Raw genomic sequence first — 14231 nt, forward strand, 5'->3', positions numbered from 1 at the left:
GTTTTATACTGGTACCCAAAGTTTTATACAAGTTTTTTAGCAGTAGGAATTTATTTCAACATCTTTAGTTATGATGCAGTACAAAGCCTATCAACTCCCAGACGACAAGCCGATGCGCTACATGTTGAGCCACGGTCGAGGGTTTCTATGACATTAACTCAAGGTCCAACAACCCTGGATAACTAAGGGGAATTATATCTTTCCTTTGCGCCTGTTCATGTTGCACACCTAGCACCTAGGAACCATTTAATGTCTTCAGTTATAACGCAGTGTCTGCGCGAGATTCGAACCTATTACATCCCTGATGACAAGCAGATGCGCTACTTGTTGAACCTTGGGGAACCAATTCTTTCCTTTTCTGTATTAGTTTAAGTGACATCTATCCAGCAACCAACTTTTTTTTATTGAACTACCTGCCTGAAAGTTTTATGGTAATGAGTTACGCCTGTTTATGAGCCAAGGAAATCCTCCTACTCCAACTTTACATGTTGCACACCTGCCATAGCAGCAGTAGGAACCATTTAATGTCTTCAGTTATAACGCAGTGTCTGGCCGAGATTCGAACCTATTACCTCCCTGATGACAAGCAGATGCGCTTCTTGTTGAACCTTGGATAATTAAGGGGAACCAATTCTTTCCAATTTAAGTGACATCTATCCAGCAACCAACTACCTGCCAGAAAGTCCTATGGTAATGAGATACGCCTGTTTACGAGCCAAGGAAATCCTCTTACTCTAACTTTACATGTTGCATACCTGGCATAGCTGCAGTAGGAACCATTTAACGTCTTCAGTTTTCACACAGTGTCTGGCCAAGATTCGAACCTATTACCTCCATGATGACAAGCAGATGCGCTACATGTTGAGCCATGGTACGCATGTTAAATTTGTCTTAAAAATAATCGTCTTTAAAATGCTTATCATATGTACACTTGCAATAAATGTATTTGTCATAAAAACTTACCTCTTATGAAAAATGTTTTTTTTACAAAAGTGCTTTTTATTACAATTATTCATGGGTATAATTTTTATGACTAACTTTTTATGTCACATAATCTTAATGACAATGTAATTATGAAGTTATTACAAAAAATACTAAACAATAGGTACTGGAAAAAGAAGAACTGAATTAAAATAATTTTTTGGGGGATAGGGTGATTTTTATTGGGTGGGGAGGGCCGGGGCGAGTAAATCCCATTTTTAATTTTGGGGTGATGTTTAATTTTTTTTCTAAGGCAATTTTTTTCTGGTAATGTGATGGTACCCTCCCCCAAAATAGTTGTAAACCTTCCCAGTACCTATAAGAAACTACCCTGAATAGGAGCACCATATCGGTTTAGTAGTTAGCGAGATCCTGTAGTACAAACATATAGACAGACAAACAAACAGACATCATAATACTTAATGATCTAAAAATAAGACAAATTTTCATTTTGAAATATTGGAGCTCTGATAGCTTTTTGGTACGGTAACAGCTTTGAACCATCTATCATCCGGGTTCGAATCCCAGAAAAAAAAAAAATTTGGGGGGATGAAGGGTGACTTTTATTATTTTTTTATGGGAAAATAGGGAGGAGTTTGGTTGAGCACCCACCAGTTTTAATTTTAGTTTTTTAAAAAATTCAAAAACTTGGAAAAGGCAATTTAAAAAGTTTTCATTAGTTCAGTAGTTATCGAATTCTTAATCTACAGACAAAATAACTCTCCATACTTTATACAAGGTTTTAGAAATAATCATATGTAATTCTTGGTGGAATTGAACAGAAAACCTTTCTTACACATTATGGTGCACTAACCCTTAGAACATAGGTGTAAAGCAATTTTATATTAAAATTTAGTTAATAATATTACAAATAAAGTAAGTTTACCTAGAACAAATCTCCTCTAATCTTTTTTTACACATTATATCCACCCTCCTTTTAAAATTTTTTTTCAACTTGAGAGGAAAATAACTAAATATAAATGAGAGGAAACAAAAATTATTGTCCATTGTCCCAATGTCCATAGCAGAATGAAAACTTTAATCACATTAAATTCTTGGTGGAATTGAACCAAGAACCTTTCCAACACACGACTGCCACACTAACCCCTAGACCAAAAGTGACAGAAATTTTGAAGAAAAATTTAGGTCTAAATATCACAATTTAATAAATTATTGGGTGCTAAATTTCATAGGTATAACTCTTATGTACATACTTTTAAAACCTGTTTTAATATGTAATGAGTTAATGGTTAAAGGATACTAGTGGCTGCGCCCCTAAAACCTCTAGGAATACTTAAGGGAAGCAAAAATAATAATTTATTTTGAGGGTCATCTTTTTTTGGGAGGGAAAAGATATATTTCCCCAAAAAAATTATAAACTTTCCCTGGATCAATAAGAAGCTTCACATTACCACTTTATATAATAGAATATGTGGATATATTAAAAAAAAGAAAATTTGTTAATAAAATTATGGACCTCATTTATTGGCCAGTTCATTTATATATCCCATAAGAGGGGAGAGATGGATTAAAGGGGGTGTATGGGGGTTATTGTTATTTTAGCCAGCTGAGATTATTTCTTTATCAGAGTACATGAAAATATGGACAACATCAAAGTAATAATATTCATGTATTGCTTATAAATTCAGAAATTGTATAACATAATGAAGCTTAATTATATAGAACAAGTATTGCGTACCTAAACGGAAAAATAATAGAGAAGCTACTATATAACTTGAGTATCACAAAAATTGATTGCCCCCTGTGAGGTTTGAACTCACGGTCCCTAGTTTACAAGACGAGTGCTCTACCATTGAGCTAAATAGGCCATTTGTACAAGAAAAAAAATTTAAGATAATACAAATTCATAGTGAATATTAAGTAAATTCTGAAAAATTTGTATCTTTTAAAAACAATAAAATTAGGCAAACGTCAGTAGGGCAGTTACCCTATAAATAGTATTCAATAATATTCATAAGTATCAACGTTCAAAAACGTATTGCTCCTGGTGAAATTCGAACTTATAACCCCGGCATAACAGTGTAGAAGAACCGTGCGCTAACTGATTGCCCCACTGGAGCTCTTACATTACAGGTTCAAACTTTTTGTAGTTGTTCGAGATGGTAGTTTCTATGTTGTAATTTTTAAAAAAACTTAAGATAAAATTTTTATAAAAGAATATAAAAAAATTTAAAAGTATAACATTTAAAAAAATTATTTTTTGGCGATGGAAATGTCTGACCCCCACCCCAAAATTAGCTCAAAACCATCCAATGTCAATATATATATAACTAGCGGCTACGCCCCTAGAGGCCTCTAGGGGGCACTTGAGGAAGAGAGAGAGTCAAATTTAATAACACAATTTCTTATTTTAAATTTTTAAAGAAAAGTAAAAAAAAAATTTTTTTTGGGGGGGGGGGAATTTTTTTTTTTTAGGGGGGGGGCCTCCCCCCTCATTTTTAATTTTAGTTTTAAAAATTTTAAAAAAATTTTCTTTTTTGAGGGGGGGGGGGGGTTTTAATTTTTTGGGGGGGTTGGGGGTGTCCCACCCCCAAAAAAATAGTTATAAACTTTCCCAGGACCTATGAGAAGCTACCCTGTTAAGGAGAACCCGATCGGTTCAGCGGTTAGAGAGATCCTTCGGTACAGACACACAGACATCCTGTTACTTTAGTAAAAGGATTCCTGAGAAGGACAACATTGTCAGTTCAGTGGTTGCTGAGATCTTAAGCTTCAGACAGACAAAATTAAATGAAAATTAAGCCCCGCGGCTGAATTGACGGCTGAGGCTTGTACTAATTTAGCACCTGCGGCTGCGGCTGGGGCTTACAATATCTCAGCCGCGCGGCTGTGTCAAAGCTGCGGCTGAATTAAAAAAAATAAGCTGCGGCTGAGGCTGCGGCTTACAAATATCAAGCCGCGCGGCTGCGGCTGCGGCATAATCATAACTTTGCAGCTGCGGCTGAGGCTTTCTTGAAGCCGCGCGGCTGAGTGCGGCTGCGGCTTCAAATTATTAACAGCCGCGCGGCTGAGTGTGGCTGAGGCTTCCCTAACTATAAGCCGCGCGGCTGATTGCGGCTGAGGCTTAGAGGGGCGTTGGCTGAATGAGGCTTAGTGCGGCTGAGGCTTAATGTGGCTGAATTGGAGTTTTGTGGCTGAGGCTTACAGTGGCTGAGGCTTACAGTGGCTGAATGCGGCTGAGGCTTACAGTGGCTTATGTTTTCTTTAAGCCGCGCGGCTGCGACTAAGGCTGAGGCTTATTGGGTGGCTGAGGAAGCCGCGCGGCTGATTTTGAGGCTTCTCGTAAGCCGCGCGGCTGATGGTGGCTGAGGCTGAGGCTGCGGCTGCGGCTTCCGAACCCTGCTTTAATAGTATCATTTTTCATTTTTAATGTCCGTTGAAATCTGTCTACAATGCGATGCGATAAAAAACTCTTGTATTTTTTTAGGATTTTGTCGAAGGGAAGTACAAAAATCCAAATCTAGAACCTACTGTTGTTTTTAAGTAAGTTATTTATATCAAAACATAAAAATTGATTAAAAGTTCTTCATTGAAATATTGGATCTTAAATTTATCTGATTTTCATTCGTATATACAGTATACACCCCCTGGAAAGTTTTTTTTACAATTGCAAAGTTGAATCAAATTGCTGTATTTTGGCTCTTAGTAATGGTGTTCTTTTTTTTAGGCAATCTGTTCAAGGTTTGGCCCACCTTCACTCTCTTGATATTGCACACAGGTATGGTAGCTTTTGTCAGGGAGGGAGAAGACATTGGCCTGTTTATTACTCTAGTTACCAAAGTTTTATACTTAATGTTTTCTTATTTTTTGGCTGAACAATTTTAAGTACTTTTATTGAATTTTGATTAAGTTCAGTGTCAAAACGTTTCAACCCCTAATTGTAAACTACTTAAGGGGTAATTTTGTGTAGCATTATTGGGGATGTCCATCAATTAATTGACTATTGTCTTATCCCTTTAGATCTCAGAGAAATTTTACTCTTCAACAATTAAATGTATGTTTAGTGTATTTACTAGTTTTCTTTTCAAAACTAAAAAAAGGCTTTAATAAAATTGTACATATATAACAAATTTTTCTAAGAGTAAGATACAATTATAAAAAAACAGCAAAATTAGGTATGTAACAGTGGGATACATTGAAGATTCTAATTGTCTTTAGACAATCTTCACAAAATGTTTTGACATAGCATCCGAGTAAATAACATTTACTCCTCATTGTGCCATAAGAATCTTCAGAGATATATCATAAACCTTCAAAACATCCTCCTTCCCCTCTTTTTTAGAAATATAAAACCATTGCATGAAAGTTCCAAAAAATATGTTTATATTTTAGGGATATAAAGCCTCAGAACGTGTTGTTATCTGTGACAACTAGCGGAGGTGTCAGGGCAATGATATCAGATTTTGGACTCTGTAAAAAGTTGAAACTTGGACGCATGTCTTTCTCACAAAGGTAAATGAATTATCATACAAAATTAAAGTCGAATTTTGTTTTATTGTTAAAGAAGGTTTCCGAAAACTACTGAAACCATATAGGAGTCAAATGCGGGGTTTAGGCCATTTAGTGGGTTTAAAAAGAAATTACATCTTCCGTAAAAAAGAATTTAATCTATGAACAAAAAACAAATGGGGGCGAAGACCATAGACGCTAGGCGCGAAACCTTTAATAAAAAGTAAAAAATATACAATTCATTTCAGTCTAATTAACAACAAAAACTTATTTTATTTTCTTATTTAAAATGTGCGTTTCCATAGGATCCAATTCAGAATAATGAATTTAATTTTCTTCATTTTAAATACTAATGTAATGTAGATTTAAAGATAAATTATAATTCAAATTAAAAAGTTGATGTTTTTAACGATGAAAAATAGTTTTATGTCACCTTTTTACCGGTCTAAAATGCTCTTAATCACCTCATCTATCTAACTAGAAAGGGAAAATTTAGGTTGCTATTTCCCTCCCATATCATTTATTGGTCAGTTCATTCATCCAGCAGAAGGGGATGGGGTAAAGAGGGAGATCGTTTTTTTTATTCCGCTTCAATTTTTACTTCATTAGAGTACATGATAGTTTGGTGTAAGATCGAAGTAATATTAAGCCATTAACTCGGGAGCTTAGTTAGTAAGTGGTTTGTGCGTTGGTGGTAGATGTAAGTTATAATTCTAAATAAAATGTTATCAAATACTTAATTTTTATGCTTAATTTAGATTAGGTTAGTTAAAGAAAAATTGCAAGGGTTAGTATCCTAGAAAACTAAAACTAAAGGGGGAGGGAAGTTTTAATCAATGAATTGGTTTGAATAAAAGCACCTGAACATGATTTTAAGTAAAAGTCGTTTACACTTCAGTGAATTTATCCATGCAATGGAGGGAGGGGACATTGGGCTGTTCATTGTTCATTACACTGCACTGGTCCCTAAAGTTTATAATAACGTTTTCTTATGCGTTAGATCAACAATCTTTGGGACCAAAGTAAATTTTGATGTGTTGGATCATTAAGTTGATTGTTCAAACATTTCAACCACTAATTGAAATGTACAGAATGGGTAATTTTGTTTATCATCATTGAGGATGTGCATCAATCTAACGGCCATTGTCTTATCCTTCTAGATCCCTGGAATTTATCATTGTTGTGTTATCCATTTGTTCAGATCATACGAAAAACATTTCACATCCTATTTTTGTCCATCATCCCTATACAAAACAAAACATTGTTTTAGGTCCGGAGTGGCAGGTACCGAGGGTTGGATAGCTCCAGAGATGTTGCTGGAGCACCAGAGCCCAACCTGTATGGTAGATGTATTCAGTCTCGGCTGTGTATTCTACTATATCCTAACCAAGGGGAAGCATCCCTTTGGAGATGCTTTCCATCGACAGGTTTGTATTATTTAATCATTCTGTTGATTTGAAAGCAGATTCTTGAGCACCTCTCCTCAGCTCCCTTATGATATCCCTAACCCCCCTAAAAAATGAAAAATACCCCCCTCCCCCCCCCCAAAAAAAATGAAAAATACCCCCCCCCCCAAAAAAAAAAAAATATTTTTTTTTTTTTGAAATCTAAAACACGAAGAATTAGTTTGATAAAACCTCTTGGGGCAAAGCCCCTAGAGGCTAGGGGCGAAGCCGTTAGTTATCTTTATATATTGAATGTTAGTAATAACAGTTAAAGAGAGGGGGGGGGGGGGTCAGGGCTCAACAGCGACTTTAAGGGAAAATTGCCGAATTGTACTATTATTTGCTTTAGATTGATACCTTTATTATCTAGTAACTTTCAAGTTCAATGCGTTACAATGCAGTTATTGCATAACCATTTTTTTTGTTGTTCATGAAAATTATGTTGGCTTTTTACCTAAACTTTCTCTAATTTAAAATGTTTCAGGCTAATATATTATCTGGACGGAGTGACCTGTCCCTGCTGGAGAAGGACAACAAAAATACCACCGTCATTTCACTACTAGGAATTTAAATCCCTCAAACATTCAAGAATTATTTTAAGGGGAGTGGGTGTAAAAATTACATGCCTACTAATTAGAGAATGAAATTGATATGATTTTTATGCCTTTTTAAAAATGGTACCAGCATGTGACGCTATAAGTTTGAGTAGGGGGAATGCATTGGCCCGTAAACAGGTGCAAATCCTTACCGTGCATAGTTAGCACTTCGAGGCACAGGTGTTGCAATCATAGGGTTTGTTATCTGGTGGGTATTACTTAACCTCAGACGTATATTATTTGTGTTGTTTTTTCATCATAAATAATATTAATAAGTAATATTTTCTTAGTTAATAAGTACAAACTTTGGAATAATAAGTTTTTTTAATCTAAATGCTAATTCTGATGAAAATTAAGGAGAATATATAAGAAATTCATTAATTCTTTTATTAAAAAAGTATTTGATAAACAGTATAACATGATTCTAATAAAGAAACTCAAAAAATTCTGTTATAAATACTAGAGTACTTAGATTTACGCGGTTATAGTGTAGATTGAAGGTTTTAAATTATTCTGTAAACAGAAAAAATGCTGAGTTTCGAACCCCGAGAAAGGCCACCAGTTTCAGCCATTTTGAAACATCCGGTTTTCTGGAACAAAGTAAGTTTTTTTGTTTTCACATTTTTAAAGAAATGCTAATCCATAGCTAACTTTGTCTGTCCGTCCCATGGTGAAATGTGATTTACTCCTGCTAATAGAGATAGACAGCTGATTTTAAAAACAAGGATGACAACATCCATAAGTAGCGAAGCACAAAATTTCGTGGATGGGACTGACGGTCATTGTTGTTTTCTAAAAACGACGGGAAATTTAATTTTGATATCTTTAACTGAAAAAATTTTGAAAATCGATTAATAAACACCAAAGATATGGGGGAAAATGTAAAAAAAATATAAAAATAGCCAAAAACCTGCAAAAAGGCAGTCTGACCGTCATTGTTGATTTCTTCAATTGAGCGGAAATTTAATTTTGATATCTTTAACTGAAAAAATTTTGAAAATCGGTCCATAAACACCAAAGATATGGGGGAAAATGTAAAAAAAATATAAAAATAGCCAAAAACCTGCAAAAAGGCCGCCTGACCGTCATTGTTGTTTTCTTCAAACGAAGGGAAATTTAATTTTGATATCTTTAACTGAAAAAAGTTTGAAAATCGGACCATAAACACCAAAGATATGGGGGAAAATGTAAAAAATAGCCAAAAACCTGCAAAAAGGCAGTCTGACCGTCATTGTTGTTTTCTTAAAACGACGGAAAATTTAATTTTGATAAATCTAACTGAAAAAATTTTGAAAATCGGACCATAAACACCAAAGATATGAGGAAAAATGTGGAAAATAAAAAAATAGCCTAAAACCTGCTAAAAAGCCGTCCGACCGCCATTGATGTTTTATAGTTAATTGTGCTCCTTAATGATGAGAATGTTGTCAAAAAATTTCAGCTTTCTATCTTTTATAGGAGCTGAGTAAATCCCATTTCCCCCATAGCGTTACGGACTGACGGACGGACTGACGGACAAAGTGAATTATAGAGTAGCTTCGCTACTAAAAAAGAATATTCAGCTAACCAACTACCATCTTCTCTAGGTATATTTCGCAGGGTCCATCGATGAGTCTGTAATGCTGTTTGAGACATCCTATTACGAAAGGAAAAATTTTATTTTTCCAGCAAGTGTCAAAGATAGAATGCTGAATTTATTGTGTTAATATATATATATAATATTGAGCTGAGCATTTACTTACTATGTCCGTATGTATGTCTGTCATTCTATGTTATTTTTAGGAGAAATTGCTGGGCTTCCTGCAGGACGTCAGCGACAGGGTGGACAAGGAGGAGGAGGGCAGTGTCGTGCTGCTGAGGCTGGAGAGGGGGGCAGAGTCCGTCTTCACGGGGGAGTGGAATATGTATCTGGATAATATTGTTAGGTTGGTTCCTTTCTTTTATTAGCATATATGTAGTGTTTATGCTTACATGAATGAAATACGAATATAGGTAATCAGGGGATGTTTTCAAAATAGGTTTTTGTACTCTCTATGATAAATCAGACAATATTAACTACTAGTACGGGAATGTTTACTTTTTCCAACCAATCATGTGGTCTCATTATTGCTAAACTTTGTTCAATTTGGTCCATTTAAGTGAGTGATTATCTACACTTTCTATATTTATTGTTTCAGATATTTTTGCTCTTCTCACTCAATATTAGAAGTAAATCAAATCATCACAACTTAAAAACTGAAAATAATAGACAGATAAATAAAAAAAATAGATTGATTATTAATCCCTTTTCTCGTATTCATTCGAATCCGGTGGATAGAAACCGGTTCTCATCCATACGAAAAAACCATGTCTAGCATCGTATTATATCCAGCTTTCTACGAATATAGAAATGTACAATCATAAGATTAAAACCATTTTTTAACCTCAGGGCTTAAAAACTAGTTTTAATCTCATATTTGTACTTTCTATATCCGCGGAAAGCCGTTTATAATACGATGCGAGAAATAACTATTTCTTATTATAGGGAAGATTTAAGAAAACAGCGAACCTACAGAAATACAATGAAAGATTTATTACGAGCCCTGAGGTAATATATTTTTTTGTATAATTAAATTAAAGTAACTGGATGTTTGTCTGTGTTTATAAAAAATCTAATTTAATGCATCATTTATTTTTTTTTGTATATGTTATAAAATTACTGCTTTGAACATGCACAGGGAGTGGGGGACAATACACATTAACCAAAACAAGTATCCAAGGTTTAAGAACTTGTCTTAAAAACTTTGGGTATTTTCATTAAATTCTGATTGGGATGTAAAGCTCTTTAGGTAGTGTCAAACTTTTCTTTATTTATGATTGTATTAAAATATTAGTGATGGCAATCCGTCAAATTTCTGGGCCGAATTCGGATTCTTACAAGAATCCGTCAAAAAAAGGCGGATTCTCGCGTATTCCGGATTCTTATTTTTGGCGGATTCCGGATTCTAGCAATATTTTAAAAGGTCTTTTTTAAAAATTAAAAAAAATAAGTGCTACATATGTCCTAAAAATTAATGTTCTTGGTGTTCTCTATAATTCACTTCCGAGAATCGAACCAGATTGAAAAGATATTAGGTATATATAATGACGATAACTTTCACTTTAAAAAGGTGGAGGTTGAAAGAAAAAACTCAAGACGCTAATTTTAGCCTACAAATTAACAATCCGAATCCGCCATTAAAAAAAACGTAATCCGGATACGGATTGTTAAATTTGCTAAAAATTGGGCGGATTCCGGATTGTGATACGGATTGCCAACCCTAGATTGTATACAATCTTGTATTGTCTTATCCCTTACGATGCCTTGAATTGGAGGATAGCTTAGGGTATAAACTCATGACAAAGAATAGTTTACCCTGTCTCTAAACTTTAGGATTGTTTCAATTCCCTGCAGGAAAAACTTGCACACCCAGACACACACACACACACAAGTACACATATACACACAAGTGCACACACACACACATACATACACAAGAACATACACATATACACACAAGTGCACACACACACAGATATACACACACATACATAATCACTAAAGTATACAGTACTCATCAGGACAAGTAACATGTTTCTATTTTGATTAAAAATTGGCTTTGAAAACTTTATGGTTTAAAATATTGTAGTTTTAATTTTCTACTTATTTAGGTATGACAAAAATTTTATAAGCTCTCCATATTTTTGTTTAGAAATAAGAAGCATCATTATCGTGAGCTTTCTGATCCGGTTAGGGACGCCTATGGTAGCATGCCTGATGGATATGTACATCATTGGATGTCCAGGTAGAAAGATAGATAGCAGAGATATCTATGGTAGCATGTCTGATGGATATGTACATCATTGGATGTCCAGGTAGATATATAGATAGCAGAGATATCTATGGTAGCAATTCTGATGAATATGTACATCATTGGATATCCAGGTAGACAGTGAGATAGCAGAGATATCTATGGTAGCATGCCTGATGGATATATACATCATTGGATATCCAGGTAGATAGATAGATAGCAGAGATATCTATAGTAGCATGCCTGATGGATATGTACATCATTGGATGTCCAGGTAGATAGATAGATAGTAGAGATATCTATGGTAGCATGCCTGATGGATATATACATTATTGGATATCCAGGTAGATAGATAGATAGCAGAGATATCTATGGTAGCATGCCTGATAGTTACATACATTATTGGATGTCCAGGTAGATAGTTAGATAGCAGAGATATCTATGGTAGCATGCCTGATGGATTTGTGCATCATTGGATGTCCAGGTAGACAGATAGATAGTAGAGATATCTATGGTAGCATGTCTGATGAATATGTACATCATTTAGTGTCCAGGTAGATAGATAGATAGCAGAGATATCTATGGTAGCATGCCTGATGGATATATACATCATTGGATGTCCAGGTAGATAGATAGATAGCAGAGATATCTATGGTAGCATGTCTGATGGATATGTACATCATTGGATGTCCAGGTAGATAGATAGATAGCAAGAGATATCAATTGTAACATGCCTGATGGATATTTACATCATTGGATGTCCAGGTAGATAGATAGATAGCAGAGATATCTTACTATGCACATCTCTTTGTTACTTATCCTATTTTCTATTATTGTAATGTTATTTATAATACCTAATTTAAATATTTTTGACAGGGAAAAGGAAATGTTATTCTGACAAACAATTCTAAAGGAAAATTTCCCCACAACCCCTATCTCTTTTTTTCCCTTTCATACCAACTTCCTTTCAGTTACGTGAAGAAAAAAAACATGTTTTTCTCCAATTTACTCCAACAAAATATTTAATTTTTGGCAATTTCAAATTGATTTAATTGGCAGACCCTGCTAATACCTAATTAAACTATTTTTGCAGATTTGGTAATGAGTTATTTTTTTAGGTTTCCTAATCTGTTAACCTACACCTATACAACAATGCACTGTGTTAAATATGAACATGAATTTCAGAAATATTATCACAAGGACTATGATTTTGTAAAGGTTAGTCTTATTATTTTTACAGGGAAGCTATTCTATAGTTTGTTTTGTCTGTCCGTCCGAATTTTTTTGTGAAGATTTATGAGGTAATAAGCATCCAGTATACAATATTCACATGGTCCATTGATTGATTGGGTCATGCAAGGAATATATAGAAAACCATGAAACCTTTACCTAAAAATCAGGTATAAGGTATAACCAAGAAGTAAATTAAATCTTAAATAATATTTGGGGGCAAATGGAGAGGTCGTCAATTTTACGATATGTTGCCCCCCAACGACAGCTGAAAAACACGTATAGGTTTCGTGATTTTTTCCGAATAAATTTCGTTATTGGTATAAGCTGCCTATAAATACTTTTTATTAAATATATATATCTAGTTTTTTACCCTTTCTTTTTAAATAGATCACTGAAATAAAAATAAGAGAGAGAGGGGGGGGACAATGTGCTGTTTATTACACTAGTTCCTAAAGTTTTCTAATAGTTATTTCTCGCATCGTACTATAAACAGCTTTCCGCGGATATAGAATGTACAAATATAAGATTAAAACCAGTTTTTTTGGACCCGAGGTGCCGAAGGCACGGGCTAAAAAACTGGTTTTAATCTTATGATTGTACATTTTTATATTCGTAGAAAGCTGGATATAATAAGATGCTAGACATAGTTTTTTCGTATGGATGAGAACCGGTTCCTATCCACCGGATTCGAATGAATACGAGAAAAACATTTTCTTATTCGTTTGCTTTTTGGGGACTTGATTGAATTTTGATTGGTTGGCTCAATGGTTGAGTCTTTAAATGTTTCAACCAATAACTTTAATCTACAGATGGGGTATATTTGTTTATTATCATTGGGGATGTAAATCAATTTATCTGCTATTATCTTATCCCTTTAGATCCCTGTGTTGAATGACTATGATCTATTTAACAAAAAAATTGACTGTTATTTTCACTTCAGCTAATTGATTTGCCACTAAAAATATTTATTTATAGACCAGACGATCCATAGATTCACTTGACTCTGGGAGCCATATTACAAAGAACAATCAAAGAGATCTATTTGATTCCACAAGAACTCAAGATTCCAGGTAGGAATTTTAAAAGTTCAGGCCTATTAATGTTCTAGTTGATTCGCCTCCTAGAAGCCTCTAAGAATGGGTGATGGAGAAGTCTCTCTTTGGAGTAGAGATGTTTTTCAAAGGGGTATTTTTCTTGGGAAGGTGGAAGTACTCTCTCGGTCATTTAGGAAGCTTTACTGCCATATCATTGAACGTTTACTAGGATACAAGTTCCTTCAACCCTAGCTCCTAGGGAAGGGCGTGGGAGGTCAGGATAATAGCCTAAAACCACGCCAAGACATTCCTTGTAAAGTACAGATAATTCAGATCAATATTTTTCGAGATCTTTAGCTTCAGACAATAAAAAACCTTAGTACTTTATATAATAGGATAGGATAAGTCCAAATTAATAAGATAATCTAATAAAATAATAGAAAACAAAATATATTCATTTCTATAAAATTAGGAAATATATTTTTCTCAACCTACTTTTAGCCTAAGCTCAATCTAAACTTTTTTCATCTCTTATATTTTTTTTCTATTTTGGTTTTGTATGTTTGTCTAATTGAGGTAATAGATGGATAGAGGGTTGGTAATTCTGAAAAATTTCTTAATGTTTAATAGTGACAAAATCAT

At 34.4% G+C, this 14231-nt stretch overlaps 1 protein-coding gene and 1 non-coding gene across 7 annotated transcripts in view; one reads left to right on the top strand and one right to left on the bottom strand.

Annotated features, from left to right (window-relative positions):
• The window catches only part of LOC145329839 (serine/threonine-protein kinase/endoribonuclease IRE1-like), a 60428-nt gene that overhangs the window by 27159 nt on the left and 19038 nt on the right, over positions 1–14231 (top strand). For 3 of the 6 annotated variants that reach the window (XM_080174262.1, XM_080174264.1, XM_080174265.1), the window contains exons 26-30: positions 9275–9417; positions 10017–10079; positions 11224–11316; positions 12441–12540; positions 13531–13625. The exons of 1 other annotated variant lie outside the window; for it this stretch is intronic. In XM_080174262.1, the coding sequence (XP_080030388.1) occupies positions 9275–9417; positions 10017–10079; positions 11224–11316; positions 12441–12540; positions 13531–13625 (494 nt within the window). Of the gene's footprint in view, positions 1–4429; positions 4486–4669; positions 4721–5334; positions 5455–6721; positions 6879–7380; positions 7458–8013; positions 8093–9274; positions 9418–10016; positions 10080–11223; positions 11317–12440; positions 12541–13530; positions 13626–14231 lie in introns of all 6 variants that reach the window. 2 more of the 6 variants (XM_080174267.1, XM_080174266.1) reach the window with 2 other exon arrangements.
• TRNAT-UGU (transfer RNA threonine (anticodon UGU)) lies at positions 2738–2809 on the bottom strand. Its single transcript has one exon. It is a non-coding gene; the product is annotated as a tRNA-Thr (tRNA).

Source organism: Acartia tonsa, chromosome 10, assembly GCF_053477335.1.
Source record: "Acartia tonsa isolate MP-2025a chromosome 10, ASM5347733v1, whole genome shotgun sequence".
NCBI lineage: Eukaryota > Metazoa > Arthropoda > Copepoda > Calanoida > Acartiidae > Acartia > Acartia tonsa.